The sequence below is a fragment of the Hemicordylus capensis genome, chromosome 5 (assembly GCF_027244095.1).
Source record: "Hemicordylus capensis ecotype Gifberg chromosome 5, rHemCap1.1.pri, whole genome shotgun sequence".
In the NCBI taxonomy this organism is placed as follows: Eukaryota; Metazoa; Chordata; class Lepidosauria; order Squamata; family Cordylidae; genus Hemicordylus; species Hemicordylus capensis.
The window spans coordinates 256,513,469-256,533,426 of record NC_069661.1 but is presented as its reverse complement, the minus strand read 5'-3'; the positions used below and the strand labels follow the sequence as shown (position 1 = coordinate 256,533,426).

Below are 19,958 nucleotides of genomic sequence, written 5' to 3'. Positions count from 1 at the left end.
GGGGGACAAAGAGGAAAAGGCCTGCTTAGAGGCTTCCAAGAAAGATCCAGTTGGCCATGGTGGGAAACAGATGCTGGATAAGATGGACCCTCGGTCTGATTCAGATGGCAGAGGCATGGGCCATCAGAGGTTCTACTGAACTTGCCTGTTCTGTTGTTAATATACCGCCTTCCATAACATTATCCCAAAGTGGTGTTTAAGCAAGCTAGGCAAGACTGTTACCCACACACACACCCCCACAATAATACACACAGAGCCGTGAGGGGTGTAAACAGTTGTATTAAGACAGTTTTATCTGTATGTTGTACATTATATAAAACTCCATTTATGCTCTACAAAAAAAGAAAAACCTCCTAAAAAGGTGGGCAACCAAGAGCTTTGGGGCACATGGTTCTGTTTCTTTGATCACCAGGTTTATATCTGCTTTAATATAATGACAAAGGTATGCAAGGACAAACATGCCGGGGTGTCAATATCAGACCCGCACTGCTGGAAAGGCCCAATCCAGACAGCTCTCTTCCTCTGCAGTGGTACTTGCAGAGTTTTTGCAGCAGGGTGGTTTCTGCACACAACTGCACCGCAGCGCTCTGAACTGTGGCTCATTAGAGCAGAATGTATCTCGATGCAGAATGTATCGAGCAGAATCAAGGGCACAAGTCCCCCGAAGCACCTGCAGAGACACTGGTCTCTGGAGAGGAGAGCTGGTCTGGTGGTAGCAAGCATGCCTTGTCCCCTTAGCTAAGCAGGGTCCACCCTGGTTGCATATGAATGGGAGACTTGATGTAGTATGAGCACTGCAAGAGATTCCCCTGAGGGGATGGAGCCACTCTGGGAAGAGCATCTAGGTTCCAAGTTCCCTCCCTGGCAGCATGTCCAAAATAGGGCTGAGAGAGATTCCTGCCTGCAACCTTGGAGAAGCCGCTGCCAGTCTGTGAAGACAATACTGAGCTAGATGGACCAATGGTCTGACTCAATATATGGCAGCTTCCTATGTTCCTATGGTCATGTGAATGTCGCCAGCCATGCTGCACGCACAAGCACCCGCCTCTCCCAGCTCTTTGGCTCAGACTCTGTGGGGTTGGGGTGCTGGAGCAGCGCCAGCGGCGGCTCAAGGAGGCAGCAGGGCCAGGATGGGAGCCAGAGATGCTTCCACTCCAGTGCAAAGACCTGAGCCAGCAGGGTCAGAAGCTCACTGAGCAGGGGCCCGGCCAGTGGGTGTAGGTAGAGCCCTGGGGGCCAGGCAGAGGCTCCCTCCGCTCCCTCCACCTGCTCAGCTCCTCATGCTGCATAAAGAGGGCTGCTCTTTTAGACATCCTGCTGCCCTCCACATAGGAACAGGAGAAGCTGCCTTCTACTGAGCCAGACCCATCCGTCTACCTAGACCAGGCATGCTTGCTCCCACTAGACCAGCTCACATTTGCAACTGGCAGGGCCCTTTGCTTCACCAGCATGCAGCTCCTTTCCCGAAGAATACTTTAGAATGTACTTGCTTCCATTTCACGTCAAACATAAAGCCGTGCCCAGGACTGCTAACAGCTGCACGACACACAGATCTTATGAAATCCTGGCCAGAGTGCTGGATTTCCTACAAAAACGACTTTCCTATTCATTGTCTCAAGTGATCACCCACACACAAAAAAGGCTATATGAAATTAACAGGAGCAGACAGTGTTTCAAGCATTCAGTCCATGAACTCGTCATGATTCAAAGGAATTGGCACAGATTATGACAGTTAGTGGGCCGGAGAAGGAAGCAAGCTTTTAGTGTTCAAGGGGTTAATGCAGAGAGTCATCTCCAGGAAACAACGCCAACTTGAGTCCTGCTGAGAAAGGGGACCACTCATTGCATTCATTTCTGTGTGGGAGAAATGCAGGGGAGTCGCTTCTGGTGGACTGGACCCCAAATCCACACACACAGCACCTGGCTTAGGTCAATTCCACATACACACCCACATATGCATGCAGGCCAGTACAAACTGCAAACGACTCAATGGCCTGTGCAACCCGACCCTTAAATGGGAACCGTCATCAGCATGGGAAGCGTTGTAAGCTAAATTATCTGGCCCTCAACTAATGTTGGTAAAAGACAAGAGCAGCGCATGCTAGATTACATCTTGGGGCACAAAAGCAAGGGAGGGAGTGGTTTGCCTTCTGAGGTAAGGATAAGGCCCTCCCTGGCAGACCAGGCAGCTGGTGGATTAAGACCCACCAAGCAATCAGAAGAACACTGCTGGGGAAGGCATTTAATACTGAACTGCTGCTGCTGCTGCTTGGCCAGAGGTGCATGAAGGAAAAAGAGCTGCCCTCCCCATAAATGCTTCTGAGGTGCACATTTTGCACTGGGATTCCCTCCCCCTGGGAAAGCTGCTTGCTGTCTTCTTTTGTAGAGAAATGCACTTCAAAAATGCAGGATTTCCAGCTAGGCTCGGCTGCTGCCCCACTATTCCCCGGCCCTTAACATCCACACTGCAGTCACCCACTGTCCCCCCATCTTGAGTGATCAACCCTGGGTCAGGTGCTCTTACTCTCCTGAATTCAAACAATCAGCAGCAAAACCAGTCTGGAGGATAAAATGCAGAGCCCATTGGCTTTTGGAACCCACACAATCCCATGGGAAGTGCCCCAGAGGGCTGTAGCAGCCGTGGCCAGCTCATTCCAGGAAGAATACTGCCAATTAACGGGGTAACAGAGGCCCCTGGAATTAACACTTGAGGGAAAGGAGGGGCCAAGTTTCCATTTCCTGCTCCTGGAGGGTGTCAATAAAGCACACAGCTTTAGTCAAAGGTCTCCCCCTCCTGAGAGTGTGAGGTGCACAGTCGGAAAAACCCCTGCACTGAAGAGGAGAGCAGTTGTGGGGTGAACTGGAGGGATGAAGCGGACAGAATTCCTCAATAGGCCCCTCAAGGTAGGTTGAAGGTAAATGCCCCAGTCCTCCCCAAAACACAACACACAAAACCAAACACTGCAATACTTCTTAGGATTTGTTTTCCTTGGCTCTCCGTGATCGCTGGCATCTTGCTATCAATTTCTGTGTAGCTAAACACACCGGCGTTTAAAACAGGGGAAGTGGGGAGGTCTGATGGGGAAGCTAATGATGCTCTAGGGCTAATGTTTCAGGGGATGTATTCTTCATCTCACACGAACAATAATAATAATAATAATAATAATAATACAAAAATAAACAGAACTTGTTAGACATACAACAAAACGCAAACCTATAAAACATAAAAACCCAAGTGTTGCCATTTTAGAAATGCTTTTCAAAACACTGAATTCCCATCCCTACAGGAAAAAGAAATAAAAGCAAGGATGGGAGAGGGGTTTTGTGTGTGTGTTTCCATGTTGTTGCCTGAAACTGCCAGTCTCAGTAGTGAAAGTTTCTCATGTTACTTCGGAAACTATTAAAAAATAAATTACTTTTTTTTCTTTTAAGAAAGAGGATTCTGTGGCTTTAGAACTCGTCGTGCCGTACCAAGGCCTCGCCAAAGTCTGTGGCTTGGCTGCCCACAAACAAGTCGTACTTGTCCACAATCTCTTCTTTGGTGAGTCTGCCGTCCTACAGAAGAAAATGAGACCAAAGAGGAGAGTTTGAGCCTCCGGCAGCTGCTCCTTTTCTCCAACAACTCTTAGACTGGCTGATGCCCTTGCAGGCCATGATCCCTGTGATTCCCAGATGTTGTGGACTACAACTCCCACAATCCCCAGCTGCAATGGCCTTTGGAAGCCCTGAGAGAGGGGGACACTGCTTGCAGATCCCCAACTTCTCAGCTGTGTTACTGCTGCTAAACATTTGGGATCTATTCCAGCAGGATTGGACCTTCCCATTCATTCCAACAAGGTCTGTGCAGGACTCCCGGGGGACTGGGCCTCTTTCTAGCACCAGCAGAATGCTAGGCAATATTTGGTGCACAGGATTCTGCCTCAGAGGAATTACAATATACATGAGGCGGCCAAGAGAGGGCTGGGATTCCCCAGGAGGACGAGAGTAGGGACAGTAAAGAATAGCCATCGACATGCAGGTGGTTTGTGAGCTTTGAGGAAGAACTCGAAAGAAGAACTTCCACAAATGCTGGGCCCAAACTAGCGGGAACTTTTCCTGAGTGAGCCCAACTGAAAAGGAACTGAACCACCACAGTCAAAAGGCTGCAGGGAGTGGCCACCAGCAGTCCAGGCCTCAGCTGAAGCCTGCCTCACCTTGTTCTGATCCGATTCGTAGACGAGGTGCCGTGCTTCTGCCTCGGCGTGATCATAGTCTGAGGGAAGGATCCAATCTTTGGTCTCCTCCTTGTCCATCTTCCCATCACGGTTCTTATCCCTGAACTCTACAAACTGCTCCCGCTCTGTCTTCACCCATTCAGGCTCTTCGGCATCCCCGTCGTGGCTGTACATATCACCTGACGGGGAGAAACAGCAGCTCAATCACGAAAGCCCGGTCTCCCTTAAATGCAGTCGCGGAAGTCCGGCTCTTAGCCTGATTGGCCCTGGAGGCTCTGAGCACGCAGCAATGTAAGGAACAGAACAGAACCTTGGAAAATGGCGGAAACCGACAGGAGAAGGCCAGAGTCCCCAGCCCTGGGCCCCCAGATCTGGTGGGATTACAGCTCTCATCCTGCCCCGCCACAGTGGCCAAAGGCATCGGGGGACCCAAGGCTGGGGCCCGCTGCCTTAAGATGCACTGAGGGATTCCGAGGGGTGGCCGTGATGGCCAAGTCTCTGGCAGCCACTGGTTGAGCTGCCCCCCTGTACCCAAGGGGTCTGGGCAGCCTCGTTTCCCCAAAGGATTCTGCCTGCCATGAGCCTCCGAGTGGCTCAGACCCTAAAGACAGCCAGGAGGACTGAGGCAAAGAGGGAGATGCCAAGCAGGGGCCTGAGAAAGCAGCAAGCCAAGGGAAGTCTAGTATGGCGGGAGCGAAGGGGCAAGGAAAAGAAGACTGGCACCCAGCAGAGCCCAGAGGAACGTGGCCTCGGAAAGAAGACCTGAAGGGGGAGCCTGAGGCAGGCACAGTCATCATCAGCACATGCAATGAACATCATTTAGGGGTATAGAGAAAGGATGAGGTTTGCCAGCACCTTGGGAGTGTGGACCCACCACCAGGACAGGGCCAGAAATCTGATCCTATTTGCCAGGATGGCCTGGAGAAGCCCACGCAAGACAGCTGGTGTCAATCCAGGGGTTCTCAAAAGGCCAAAGGCCATTGTGGCAGGGGATGATGGGAGGTGTAGTCCAGTAACATCCAGGGACCCAGGTTGGAGAGCCTCTGTTCTCCAGGTATTCGATCAATGACACGAGAGGGGCGGGGCGGCCAACTCCCAAACCTGCAGCCACTCTGGGAGTTCCTCTGCCACAATCGCTGCTGTGGCTCCAGGCTCTGCAGTTCTATGCCTGATGCTGCACATGTGCAGAAGGCTCTGCTGAAAGGCTCAGTGGGTCTAAAGGGGCCTTTCAAAGAAAGTACACCAATGCCCAACAGTACAGTTAACCGGTGGCACATTTCCCATTTCAGAACATGCAGCGTTTAAAATGGCATCAGCTCCACTTCAGCATCCAAGGAGGGTGACAGCAGCACTCTCCAGCTGGGTGCAGAGCAAATGTCCTCCTCACCCTGCATGCCCTGGAGTTCTCTGCCCATTGTCCTTGAGCAAGTCAGTGCCCGTAAGGCTGGGTTGTCCACTCAATGCGGAAATCAAAGGACAAGGTACTTCCAGTTCAGTTGTCACACCATAAATAAAAGGTGGGGTGGGAGGGAATGTGGCATCTTTCCAGGCAGATCTGGCAAGCTCACAAGTGTCCCTTTGACCAACATGAAAAATGGGTTTGCAGAGTCGCAAGGGAAGCTGAACCCAGGAAGGAGGAGGGGAACCCAGCATGCCACTCACCTATGTATTCTTCCAGATCAATGACACCATCTCCATTCTTGTCAATGTCTTCCATTGTTTCCTATTTTAAAACACCTAGGTAAGTATTGTGGTTTACTCTCAAAACAGGACCTATTATGTATCCTCTTAATCAGAGAGTAAAAAGGTGCAGGCAGAAGCGTAACTTCTTGGTAGATGAAGCAACTTCATCCAAATCATTAAACTAAGCAGAGAACCTAATAAGGAGCAAGGGCTTTGCAGACCACCCACCATGGCCGGAAACCTCTCCCTGTCCCATAACAAGCCCAAGGCTGACTTGAATGGGCCCCTAATAACAATCCCATCCATGGACCAAGTTTAATTTCCAGGGACACAGAGATGCTCCCTACTCCTGCCCAGAAGCAACATAAGTAACTTTTTGCAATGCAGACCATTTTTCGAGCAGGGTATTCCTTAAAATATAAGCATGCATGCTCTTGCTTGTCCTGCTCTCATACCTATATTGCTCCCCTGGCACCCACCTGCACAACAATATCCTTCATGTAGTCATATTCTTCAGGGTGCAGGAAGGCAGTGAACTCCTCCTTGGTCGCAATCAGGTCACCATCCTTATCGGCCATTTTGAACCTCCTCTCATCTCTCACCATCATCTGCTTGTAATTAAAGCCATCATCGGGGTCAGGGTCGTCTAGGTGGCAAGAGAAAGGTTGCACCCATTTGAGTCCCCAGGAGGTCACTTCGGAGCCAACGACACCACCGTATCTGCCATTATTGCAATTGCTAACATTGTCCACCCAAATCCACAGAAAATTTCACAGTCCTTAAGCTGAAGAGAGCCAAATTTTGCACAACAGTTAACACTTTATTGAACAGGGGATTGGTGGCGGGGCGGGGAGAGAACCACATCACCAAACAATTCTGCAGTGGACAGCAGGGGATTCTATCGGTGGGGTGCAACAGGCCTCACCCCAATGCAGTTCAGATCTCCCTGGCCAGGGGGAGGGACTGGCCTTCTGCTTTATCGAGAGGAGAGCAGGGTTTCCGTAGCTCTGACAACTTGCCCCTTACCCAGGTACGTGCCATACGTCACGTTTCTGTACTCATCCCAGGAGATTAAGCCATCTTGGTTCATGTCAAACTCCTGCCACTGGTGTTCGACATTGTCATACACGTACGCCTTCTGCGCCTTCTTAATCCAGGCCTTCAGCTCCCCCTCGGTCACAAACCCATCCTTATCCGTGTCTATTTTTTTTACAATCATTCTACAAGACAAAACAGCAAATTTCAAGGTGCCGGCTCCACACAGCTCTTAGCCCAAGAGCAGAGACCTACCTAAGATCTGGCCGTAGGTGGCATTTTTATACTCTTCCCAGGAAATGAGCCCGTCCTCATTGAGGTCGTGCCCCTTCCACTGGCGCTCTACATCCTCGTAAATCCAGCGCTTTTGGGCAAACTTAATCCAGTCTTTTAGCTCTTCAGTAGTTACAAACCCGTCCTTGTCTTCATCTATTTTACTTACAATTTTTCTGTAGGAAATGCAGAAAAAGCCAGCAAGAGTTAAAAGCATCGAGGACCAGGCCTACCCAGTTGAATTATACATTTCTGGCACTAGCACATCTGGGATCTCTGCAGCTGAAGGAGCAATGTCCAGAGTGCTCGTGGCAGCCCACCTCAGAGGAACAGCTCTGTCACCCTTTGGTATTAAGACAGCAACCGGCTGAACTGGTAGTGTCTGATGGTGACATCCAACAACAGGGAGGGAGAGTGGGTGCAAAGCGTGGCAGCTTGCCTCCCCATGAGATGCTGGGTTATCGGGCATTTGCACTGGCTTCCAAGCAGAATTCAAGGGGCTCATCCTAACCCATAAAGCCCTTCAGAGGTTAAGTTAAACATACCTAAGCGACTGACACTCTCTCCATGGCCCATCAGAGTCTCCAATATTACCTGAGCACACCCTCTTAATGCCATGCAGGAACCAGCACAGACCCATGGGAGGGGGACGGCCAACTCATCCACCCCTCCCTAGGAAACTGGACAAGTCCACACATCTTTCCAAAGTGCCAGAAGCCCTTTCTTCTTGACTTGGGGGTGGAGGGTGTTGGGCTTCAGCAGGCAGGGTCAGGTACTTAAGCATCAGTTACACTTTCAGAAGGACTGCAAGACGGAATCCATTACTTGATGCAATTATGGAGACTACTATGCTTGCAAGGAGTAGCCCTGGCAACAGGAAAGCCACCGAGGGGCACAGGCTCCTTTCTCACTGTGCCAGCGGCAGGATCACCCTGAGCAGCTAGCTTTGAGTCCCCTCTTCACAGAGGAAGGAAGGAGCAGCTGCTGCGAATCAATAAAGCAGGCCAAGTCAGAGAGAGGAGGAAGAGGAAGCCCTCTTGGGGAGGGCACCCAAGGAAGGGCGGCTGTTGCTGAGGGCTGGTAGAGCAGCCAGGGAAGTGGGGGCGGGCGGACTTTACATCATTCAGTCGTGTTCTAGTAACAGCACACTTTTAAAGTTTTGGTGTCAGATTCTTCTTTGCCACATTATCCACTGACAGGCAAACTCTTCAACATGTATTTATCAAATCTGTACACCGCCCCAAACATTAGTCTCTGGGCGGTTAACAATAGCATAAAACACGTTTAAAACATACACCAAAAAAACTTAAAAACAATTTAAGAATTTAAAAATAAACCAGAGATTAAAACCTAAGAAGTTTTAGGATTTTCTGTCTCCCTCCTGTCCCCCACCTCCTACTTTCATCAAAGCACCGTATGCTGGAGCAGCCCACACTGAAATCGAGCCTGCAAGGGGCGAGGCCAAAGGACATGGGATAAGGACAAGGTTCCTTATCAAGCCCCAGCCTCAAGGATGACCATCAGGAAGTGAATAAAGGATCAGCCAAATGAAAGATCTGGACAAAGAGCAAAAATAACAGTTTATGCTTCAGCAGTACCACTAAGAAATGTGATCTCTGGATTCTTGGCCTCTTGGCTGGCCAAGGGTTCTGTGACAAACTCAGAACGGCTGAGGTGCTAAGGGGGCAGGCTTGCACAATTTATCTTCCAAGAAAAGCTTCCAAAGCCGGAGCAGAAGCAGTGTAAGAATGTGCTGCCAAATATAACCACAGCTGTCACCACTGTCACTTGACACTTGGCCATAGTGGTGGCGGCGGGGCGGGGCGGGGGGGGATTTCCCCATTGCACTGCAGAGGGGGAGAGCCAGGGGGCTCCAGCTCACTCAGGATTTCCCAAGGTCAAAGTCTTGCTGTGGAACTAATCAGAACAAATGCAATAAAAGAGAAGAGGCGAAGTTATGAGCACCACTATTCTCGCCAGTGTGAATGCCAGGGCTCTAGCGAAGGCTCTTCAAATATCAGTGAAGATTAGCAATGGCCAGAATCTCAGCATGTGCTCCAATTCTATTAGGCTCAAGCAGCAACTTAATTTGTGCTGAACGGGGGGGGCACAGCTCTGCTGATTTCACTGAGATCAAGGTCATACGCCTATGCACACTGAGCTGGGAGTACACCCCCTTGAACTGCTTGTGAGTAAGTGTGGCTAGGGCTGGGCTGTAGATCTGCTTAAAGACAACCACGACCGCCTAACTGAACTGTGCAAAGCAAGCAGCTGCAAGCCCGTGCAAGCCCTTCTCTACAGTGCCAAGAAAGGTTCCATGCATAACTCCACCGCAGAGGTGAAGCAATCTCAAACACTGAAGAAAACTCAACCGCTCCTGTTCACTCCTGCTCCTGGGAGACCCCTAGAAGCTGGGACTGTAAGCAGGGCCTACAGTGGGCTGCAGAGAGCTGAATTCACCATCAAGGTCTCCGACACGAGGAAACACTGAGATCCAGGACCAAAATCTGCTGCTTGGAGGCCTACCGCTCCTAAATAGAGGTCCATTCCACACTCAGATTCTCTTACCCCAGCCTCTCCTTGCTTTCTTCTGGCGTCAGCTGGTCAAAGGTCTTGGCCTCATCAGCACCCAGGAAGGCATCGTGGTCATAGTCAAAGTTCTGCTCATCATCGTGGACCTTGTCACTCAGCTGAGGGTCGTGGTGGACGCGGTCCTTCTTTTCGGTGGGTTTGCTCAGGACACAAAGCGCCCATAAGGAGAGATATACCACAATCTGCCGAATCGCCACAGCCATGGTGATGCCCCTGGGAAATCAGAACCGACACAACCGTGAGCTGTAGGGGAACAAGCTGCAGCACCTTCAGGCACCCCTCCTGTGGGGGGAGGGATCATCGATCCCTCTCCACAGACATCCCTTCCTCAAGATGCTTCCAAGTGTAAAGGAAGATGCTTAGCTCTGTAATTATCTGGCTTACTGTGACTTTGCTAAACAGCACCACTCTTAATCAACAAGAATGGATGGAGCTTGAAAATAGCATGTTGAATAGCATGATAAGCCTCATGGCGATTATTTACTGACGTGCCTAGGCACTGACATTTATGCCCGAAGAACGAGTCGGACACACATGCTTGCCCGCCAACTCTAATATGCTGGGTTGAGCTACACAGAACTGACCAAGCCATGGTCCTGCAAATGTGCTGTTTTCTAGTTGCAAACACACATGCACCCCTGAAGAATTTGTCTCGTAACTGAAAGATACACTGGATCAAATCTAAAGCTGCAAAACTGGAGAACAGCACCCAAGACTTGGCTGGTTCCTTCTGGTCAATGTGAAATCCATTCGTTCCCCACACATCCCACCTCTTTGATCTCGCTGCCCTCCCAGCCCCCTATCAATGGATGGAGTCATGTTGCCTTTGTGAGTACTTAACATCCCTGGGGAAGAGACTCTAAGGGCCCAACTGACTCCCTGCATCAACAGCCGATACCCCCAAACCCAAATCATCTCTGCACAGGGCCTAGGGGCTCTTTGCAATCTGCATGTGCAGCTTGGGCACACCCATAGCCCTGCAAGGGGGCGTGGCAAGCTCTGCACATACCCCGAGGCTTCCTCTGCACATACCACGAGGCTTCCTCTCCAATAGCAGTCCGCACAACACACAACAAGAGGCCCGGCAGACAGAGCAAGGAACCTGTTACATTTGCATCCAGCCCTTCTTCCAAGGAATGCAGGGCAGCATGTGTCCTGCCCCCATGTCATTTCCACAACAACTCTCTAAGGTAGGTTAGGCTACACAAAAGTGACTGGCCCAAGGTCATCCAAGAGTTTCATGGCTCAGTGGGGATTTGAAGCCCGATCTCCCAAGTCTTAGTCTGATACTCTAACCACTAGACTGTGCGGGTTACCAAAAGTAATGCCAGAAATGTGTGCATGTGCCAACAGCTGCTCTATGGAACTGCCGCCCAAGAATCCCACCTTTATCTAGTCCTGTGCGGTGAGCATTTCAGCAACAGAGCACTTCGGAGGGCCTCTCTGTCTCATAAGGAACAGGCTTATACGGACTCAAACTGTTGGCCCATCCTGGCTAGTCGTACTAACTACTCTGACAGACTGGCCCATCTTCATCGCTTGTTCTCATCCAAGAGAGGGAAAGGGAACCTTCCAAATATGTCTGCTGATCAAATCTACCAGACATGCTTCCTGTGCTATACTTTCACTTGCTCCCTGTGCCCTGACATTTCTCCTTACATGGCAGACAGTGGTCCTCTGCCCCCCAGCTGTTTTGGTAGACTTCCTTGCTCCTGGTCACATTGCATCCTTTTTCTAGAGCAGGACTGATCTTGATCATCAAGCAAATGTCTTACCCTACGCAATCCTCTATGTGATCTGGGTAGGATGACTTGCTCCCCAGCTATTTCCTCAGCCTTTTAAGAGGCTGTATAACCTGTGAGTCAGCAACTGTCTGCATCACACTTTCTCTTCCTTTTGTCAATATATGCTTTTCATCTGAAAGGCAAGAGTGTCATCATGTCGTCTGGGGACAGAGAGCAAGGGCACAATCAACCAGAAACTTCCGCTGGCAACAGGATGGCCCCCTCCTAGGTACACTGAAGTGCTAAACATCAGTGGTGTTTTGCCATCAAGAAAAGGCTCTTGTTAAACTGGCCTTTCAGACCTATGCCATTGGTGCCAGTCTGCAATGGCTTGGCTTTGTGTGCATGTGCCAGAAACACCTCTCCAAACATAGCCTGAACTTACATTAGCTACGTGCATCAAAGTTAAGAGACAAGGTGTATTGACTGCAGTTTAGAATTAGCCCAGTTTATCTCAAGAACTGTGGCCGGGGGTGGAGTTATACACAGACAGATCGCTGCCCCATAATCTAGCAATCAAAGTGGGTAACCATGAGGAAAGAGGCTGGGACAGTCCTGGCAACTAAACTTTACACATTTACACACGCAGAGTCTATTTCCCCCATACATCCCACAATAAGCTGCTTATGCCTATAAGCTACAGCATTTGCAATCAACAGAAACAATGAGGAACCTTGGTGCCCCCCATTCCCACCTTATAACTTCCCCTTATAACTTTTCCAAAGGTCCCCGATAATTTGCCTGCTTTGATCTTGCTCTGTCCCCCAAATCTGTCATTTTCAGTTGCTTCAGCAAGAGCTAGAGCCTCTAAGTAACACAGACAGTGGTTGGGTCAGGATGGTTTTCTTGAGGGTGTTGTGGGGGGAGGATTGCTACAGAAGCAGAACCAGAGGCTGCAGAGCGAAAATTTGGGTCTTTTCTCCCAGAGAAGGCCACACATTCTGCGAGTCTCGTGTTACATTTGTCGATAGCTTCAGATTTCTGGGATGTAGGCAACTGGACTTGAGTATCTGAAGAACACAAGATTTTGTTTGAACAGCAGGTACATGCCTGGCTAGACAGGAGATCTGCAGGCCTATGACTCTCTCAGTGAGTAGGCCCACTTGAGACAAAGGCCATGGCTGCGCATTTGATCGAGCAGCAGCACCCAAAACTAGTGAAACTGGAAAGGAGCGATGGGACCATCCAACCAAAGAAGGCTGGAATTCAGAGTTCAGCAGCTGCATGTTAAAGACATTTTACTTAACAGCCAAGACAGAACTATGCCAGTATTACTCCTCTCAAACAAAACTAAAACCATAGCCTACTGAAAAGACCCTAGCTGGGTGACTCTGGGCCAGTCACTCTCTCTCAGCCTAACCTGCTTCACAGGGTTGTTGTTGTTGTAGTTGTTGTGAGGAGAAACCTAAGTATGTAGTACACCGCTCTGGGCTCCTTGGAGGAAGAGCGGGATATAAAATGTAAAACAAACAAACAAACAAACAAACTGCAGGGAGGGGAGGATGGCAATAACTAAGTGGTGTTTAAAGGGGGCCTGACTCTGTTTACCCAGAGAGAGGTGATGGGGGGAGTGATTGTGTGAACAAGCAGGCATGAAGGTAACTAGGGAAGTCCTAATCCACCTATAGTACCATTTCTGCATGGCAAGGCCTTGTTGCTACCTTAAAAGGAAGCTGGCCTGCTGCCTGAAGAAATATTTCAGATTCCTAAAGAGCAGGATCAATTTTTTAAGAGCCAGCATCACATATTTCAGCCCCAGCCCCACACAGCATGCCCAGGCATCTAAGTAACTGGGATTGTTTTCTAGCCCTGAACTCTTTCCCTAACAGCCACTCATGCAAAAATGACCAGCTCACCCTAGCACATGAAGCCCCTATTTGCAGCCAAGGTACTGTGCACTTTCTGCACAATCTTGAGATAGCAGTGCATTAAATTGAGGCTGTCTGATTTTGCCCAATCAGAATGTTAGGCAAAAATCAATACTCTTGGATTCTTGGCCATCCCATGCTCACAGTAGCCCGCAGCAAGCAACGCAGGGCAGTTATCACATCAGAGTAACATCTGCTGAAAAGCCTAGAACACAGACAGCCATCGCTTACCCTTTTACACACTTTCAGTGCAGGATTATGAACAAACAGGTTATTACCCATGTTAGTGATTGTGAATACAGAACCAACAACTAACAGCTTTCAGCTCAATACCCAAAATAAAGGTGTGATCATATGCCCATGGTATCAGTGTTCTTGATTATGTAGCAAGCACAACTGATTTTTTAAGACAGTTTTAGACACATCCTCAATGAATGTGTTTATCAATGGATATTAGCCATGGCTGGAAAAACAGGAAACTCCATGTTCAAAGGCAATGGACCCCTGTCTATCGAATGCTGGGCAAGGCCATTTGATAGACAACTTTCCCAGTTGTCTTTCAAACAACTGGGAAAGGCTATCACAGCTTCATGCCTTGCTTGCAAGTTTCTCTGACACATCCAGCTGGTTGTGACAGAATGGCAAACTTCAACCGTTATGTGCCAGCTGGTGCAGCCTGAATCTGTAAATGAAACTAGCAGGCCAAAACCTAAAATGGCCATGATACCTCCTCATGAAGCAAGAGATTCTTTGGTCAAGCGAATACTGAGCTCTGAGTGAACTTGCTAAACTCTGAGAACTAGCAGCAGCCAAATGGAATCCGTTTGTGGTCATTTTGTAACAATGTGTTATTACTTGCAGTTCTTTGGGAATATATATTTTTGTTTTTAGTGGTCTTGCCATAGTGCCCTGAATTGCATATTTCTTTGTAAAAGTGCATTCTTTATTAAGCCTCTCTTGTAAGCAAGCACCTTGAGCGGGTAAGACATATGTTTAAAGAATGTATCACACAAAAGTACCTGAATTTCCCCCTTCCCTGGCTTCACACCTTTCCTCCCTTCCTTGAGTCATTTGAGTTACCCTGCAATTGAAACTGCGGCAATTGAAACTGCGGCGATCTTGGCTGATATGTTTTGCATTTGCAACTCTCTAAGAACAACAAAAGAGGCTCTTGTGAGATCCGATAGAGACATTCTGATTGATAACTTGCTAACAAAACACTTGCATTTATCATCCTCGAGTGTGAGGAACTTTTGCTATGTAATTTACGCCTTTATGGTTGGAAGCTCTGACACATCTGCAATGCTCTGGACAATTGATGACAGACATAAATTTTGGATCAGAGAACTTTATGTTATGCTCAAAGAACTTTAACTGTGTAAGAACTAGCCGGGAGACAGGGCAGCTTGCTTTGTTGGGACTGGCTCGCCTTGCCTTTGCTGGAGAGGACTCAGAGCAGAAGCCCCCTCCTGTCTGTCCAACATGCTCCTGACCCGTGATCTGAGACCCACTGCAGCCAACAGTTTCCTCCAACACAAGCTACTTCCAGTTTCTGTTAAGCCGTTTCAAGACTTGGTAAATGATGGACGCCTCCTTTCCAAAGACTGCTCCCTTCATCCCACTCCACCTTCCCCTCGCTTCCTCTTCCAGCCTTGCCTCCCTGCTTCTCCTCAGAATGTTAGATGTTACTAGATATTGCTGGTCTCTTTAGCTATACAGACACTCTTGCCAGCTCAAGAGTGGCCATCTGTAATGCCCTTATTAGCCTAAGAAAACATTTAAAAATACAGCTTGTGCTTTTTGCATCCTGTGCCAGAAACTGCTGTGGCTGGCGTAAGAACTTGAGAGCCCCTAGAGGGCAGTGTTACCCAATTTACTTGACTTTGGTGTAGCGCCAGAGCATACACAAAGCGCAAGGTGACTTAGTGCACATCAAAATCCTTAGGCTAATCCAGAAATAATCTGGCTATTTTTTTCCCTAGACAGAAAAAGGTCCTTTTGCAAATTCCACTGCAACAACTTCAAATGCTTACCACCACCCTACTTGGAATCTCCAGCCAGAGCTGGAAAAGATCCCCATCTAGAACCATTAAGAGCTGCTGCCAGTCATTGTAGACAACACTGAGCTAGATCAGGGCTGTAAAACTTCAGTCCTCCTGCAGATGTTTCACTTGATTGATTGACTGATTGATTAAGGGCCATCAAATCGGTGTCAACTCTTAGTGACCACATAGATAGATTCTCTCCAAGATGATCTGTCTGCAACTTGGCCTTTAAGGTCTCTCAGTGGTAAATTCATTGCTGAGTGGTACATTCATTCAAGTCCATCCACCTTGCTGCTGGTCATCCTCTTCTTCTCTTTCCTTCCACTTTCCCCAGCATTATGGACTTCTCCAGGGAGCTGGTTCTTCGCATCATGTGTCCAAAGTATGAAGGTTTGAGCCTGGTCATTTGTGCCTTGAGTGGAAATTCTGGATTGCTGCACTACAACTCCCATAATCCCTGACTATTTGCTACTGTGACTAGGAATTATGAGAATTGTAGTCCAAACACAGCTGGAGGGCTGAAGTCGTGCTGTCCTGAGCTAGATGGACCAATGGTATGGCTCAGCAGCTTCCTATGTTGCCTATCAGCCATTCTGAGATTAGAACTTCATACAGTATATTAACATAAACACCAAGCTAATATCACAGTATGAGCTTTGCAAACTGCTAACTGGGCAAAGAGGCACCTTTTTAATGTGGTGATTCTCTTTATTGAGCAGGGGGAGAGCAACTGGCCCTATCCATCCCCAGCACAGCATCCCTCCAGTGACTGTTGCTGGTGTCTGTCGTATGTTTCTTTTTAGATTGTGAGCCCTTTGGGGGAAAGGAGCCATCTTTATTTGTTTTTATTTCTCTATGTAAACTACTTTGGTAACTTTTGTTGAAAAGTAGTATATAAATATTTGTTGTTGAAACATTGTTGATGATGACCATTTACACAATTCTTAATGTTCAGAATGCTGAACTTCAAAAGTCCAATTCAGTCATACATCATTGGGCCTTAGGTAAGTCACTTTCTCTCTTCCTCATGCCAGGGATGCAGCAAATGAAAACAGACAAAGCCAATGAAAAACTGATGTACTTTCTAAATGATAACCACTTTGAATGTTTCCAGAGCTGAATCAGTCACAGGAACAAGTATTCAACAACAGTTTTCCCCAGAAGTACACATTTCAGAAGAAGAACCACATTAGTGTGCAGATCTAACAATGGCAACTTGCAATGACAGCTTAATGAAAACCCATGTTTAGAGGCAATGCACCTTTGATTAGCAGATAACAGAGACAAACAGGGATAGTTACTATTTTTAGGCCTTGTTCGGGAGCTTCCGAGGGCACCTCATTAGCCACTGTTCAAAATACTGTGCTAGAATTGACCTTTGTGCCCTATTTGGACATTATGTTGAACAAGTGTATACATGTCTGTACACTCATCCATGTTTTTGTGTGAATGATTGTACCTACACTCATCTTAAGAGTGAGCCTTGGGTCCCTCAAATGTGTGTACAGATAGGAAGTGTAGTGCTCTACCTGCATTCAACATAACTGTACCTGTGTACAGTGTATGGATGTGTTGAATATAAAGTGAATAGGGCTATAGTCTAATCGGGCAAGGAAGAACTACTAATGGCACTAATGATCAGAGACCTTTCAACGTGGTGGTTCTCTTCCATTAAACAACTGGCCCTATTCAACCGAGCACAGTGTCCCTAGAGTGGCTATAATTTGCTTTTGTGCTTCTTTTTAGATTGGGAGCCCTTTGAGGACAGAGGAGAACCATTCCTTTTCTGTGTAAAGAATTTTGAGAACTCTTTGTTGCAAGGCAGTATATAAATAATGCTTGCTTTTGGTATGTAGGTTTCACAGACCACACGTTGCTTCTTGCATTTCAAGTTTCTAGGTCACACTTGTACTATCCTCCCATTACCTTTTAGATACCCCAGCCCATCAGGGAAAAGACTGTAACTCAATGGAAACACAGGGGCCTTCTGTGCAAAAGGCCCCAGGTTCAGTCCATGGCACTCCCAATTTGAAATGGTGTCATGTAGGATAGCTAGGAATGACCTCAGCCTGAGAAGGTGGAGGAAACAATGCAGCGCTAGATGGACCAACAGTCTGAAATGGTATGGAGAAAGTGACCCCCACCCCTTATAAAAGGTCACCTAATAAGACTGATCAGCAGAAAGAGACAATATGATGTGCTTCACACAACACACAACTAATCCTCACTATACGGTGATTTTTTTTAAAGGGGGGGGGGGTGTTTATACAACTTCACTGAAGACAGCTCTAGCAATGCCTGTGCTCCATGGTCACTAAATGGAACCTCCAAGTCCAGCAGCAGCATACCTCTGAATACCTATGACATGGGGCGGGGGGGGGCAGTCCTGCCAGCGCACTCCCAGGAAGCCTCTGGCCGGCCACTCTAGGAGAGAGGATGCTGGACGAGCCGGGCCCCCCCGACCCAGCAGGGCTGCTCCCACCGTGGGCCGGCTCCTACACAACACGCTCGTGAGGGCGGCTGGAGGCGCGCGCGGGCATGCCGCTCTCGGCCGCCTTTGTGCGCCTCGCTGAGGAGCCTCCTGCCCACAAGGGCGGCGGCGGCGGCAGCCCTCCCCGCTCAGGGCCAGGTCTCCCGCAAGGGGACGCCGCGCTCGACCCGCCTCGTTCTTCCGCGGGGTGGCATCATGGCCAGGATGAGGAGGCGGAGAGGGGCCTCGTGAGGAGCAGCACGCCCCGAGCCCCCGCTCTGGCCCTGGATTGCAGCCCGCCCCCCTATTCACACGTGAGCAAGGACCCGAGTCAGGCGCTTCCCTTGCGAGCAGCAGCTTCCCTTGAGCCCTGAGCAAGAGCTCGTGTGGATGGGTTGGGGGCTCCCCCCGCCCACCTCCACGTTCAACCCCGGTTACCTTCCCCAGCCGCCGCCGCCTCCTCAACAGACCCGCCGCGCTGTCCTCACACAACCGGAAGCGGCCGCGCCACGGGCCAGCCCCCGGCGCCGTCCTGCCTCTGTCCCGCCCACCGCTACCCCAGCACCCAATCAGAAGCATGCCCTGTCTTCCTCGCGGCTTCGTGATTGGCCTCGGTACCGCGCGCTCTCTTCCCAATCCCGCCTCTCTTCCTTGTAGTCTTTGGCGTCCGGCGGGAGGGAATGAAAGGGGCGGGTGGGGGGCGGTAGAGGGAGGCGAGCTCGCGGCGGCGAGCCGCTCTGGATTGGCTGGAAAGCGCCACGTCCCCACGGCGCGCGCTCCGGCTCCGCTCGGCCCCGCCCACGCCCCTACTGACGGGTTAGGCGACCTATTAGAACTACTGTTGGGCGGAGCCTCGCAGGTTGGCTTGGGCCGAGAATAGAAGAGATGATGGATGGATGAAGTGCCGACTCTTAGCGACCACAGAGAGAACTTCTCTCCAGGAGGAGGATCTCTCCTTCCACTTGGCCTTGAAGGTCTCTCAGTGGAGCATTCATTCCAGCCCATCCACCTTGCTGCTGCTCGCCCTGAATCAGTCGCTATCTGTCCTTTGGCATCCCTTAACATACCCGTTCGAGGTTGGAACCTCCTTCTGGGTTCAGAGAGCTTTTGGGAAACTTGCCTTGTTTTTCCATGTCTGTTTCCATCCTCAAGGTCTGTACAGAGGTCATTGTAGTCCTGCTCCTTGTCTCTTGTAACAACTATTCTGAAATTCCCTATGAAGTTCCTTCCTGAAGTCTTTATCTTTCTTGACTTTGGCTTCTCTCCTCTTCTTGGCCATTTCCACCATCTGCTCTGATACCCATTTTGCTTTCTTCTGTTTCTTGGCCTTTGGCAGCCCCTTTACACATTCATCCTTAACAACTTCTTTGATTTCATTCCACAGCTCCTCTGCTTGCCTGTCAATGAGGTTCAGAACTTCAAAGTGGTTCCACTTTGAGATAGGCCGGGATAGGCAGACTCAATGTAGGCACACACGTGGTACATTTTAGTACATTTTAGAGCCAGAATACATCCTCAATAAAATTACAGCTGTGGATGGTCAGTGTGTTAATGCCAAAGCACGTCCATAAATGTCACACCAAAGAAAATCATTAAAAAGAGCTCACGGTAAGGGGAAGCAAAGGTTGAGGCGCGTGCCCCAGCCAGTGCGGGGTAAGAGCAGCCGTTAGAAAAGGCGGGGGAAGCCGAAGGGGAGACTGAGGCATGCACATCCGTGAGAGACTGGAAGGGGAGTTTGGAAGGACTTTGGAAGGTCTCTGGAGCAAAGCTATTCCACAGCTGAAGGTCTGTCACTGAGAAAGCCCTTGGCACGCCCTACTTGGTACATAGATGGCAAACCTGAGGGCACTCTCCACCTGTTTTAGAGTTCATGATGGAATATGGGGAGAAGCTGGTCTTTCAGAAGTAGGACCCGTGTCCTTTAGGGTTTGAAAGTCGTACCAAGGGGGCCAAAAGGGGGGAAAAACCTATCCTGCTAGGGGACAACGTGGGCC

The 19,958-nt window shown here is 49.3% G+C and overlaps 1 protein-coding gene across 3 annotated transcripts; it reads right to left on the bottom strand.

Moving 5' to 3' along the window:
- Positions 1–263: 263 nt before the first annotated feature.
- Positions 264–18,539, bottom strand: CALU (calumenin). Of its 3 annotated transcripts, none has more exons than XM_053255694.1 (7): positions 18,403–18,539; positions 9,774–10,010; positions 7,188–7,381; positions 6,377–6,543; positions 5,877–5,937; positions 4,194–4,393; positions 264–3,555 (listed from the first exon to the last, which is right to left on the bottom strand). In XM_053255694.1, the coding sequence occupies exons 2-7, from the start codon at positions 9,998–10,000 to the stop codon at positions 3,451–3,453; spliced, it is 954 nt and encodes a 317-aa protein (XP_053111669.1). In that variant the 5' UTR covers positions 10,001–10,010; positions 18,403–18,539; the 3' UTR covers positions 264–3,450. The 3 variants fall into 3 exon arrangements, with proteins under 3 accessions (XP_053111669.1, XP_053111670.1, XP_053111671.1); XM_053255695.1 differs by lacking the exon at positions 7,188–7,381 and adding an exon at positions 6,924–7,117; XM_053255696.1 differs by lacking the exon at positions 18,403–18,539 and adding an exon at positions 14,469–14,490.
- Between the last annotated feature and the right edge of the window lie 1,419 nt (positions 18,540–19,958).

What these genes read in the sequence shown, in the direction of transcription:
- CALU (XM_053255694.1), bottom strand. Translation starts at nt 10,000, where the DNA reads ATGGCTGTGGCGATTCGGCAGATTGTGGTATATCTCTCCTTATGGGCG. An exon ending in GAAAGCAAGGAGAGGCTGGG is followed by an intron (nt 7,382 to 9,773) that starts GTAAGAGAATCT and finishes CATTTCCTACAG; the next exon opens with AAAAATTGTAAGTAAAATAG. An exon ending in CACCTACGGCCAGATCTTAG is followed by an intron (nt 6,544 to 7,187) that starts GTAGGTCTCTGC and finishes CTTGCCACCTAG; the next exon opens with ACGACCCTGACCCCGATGAT.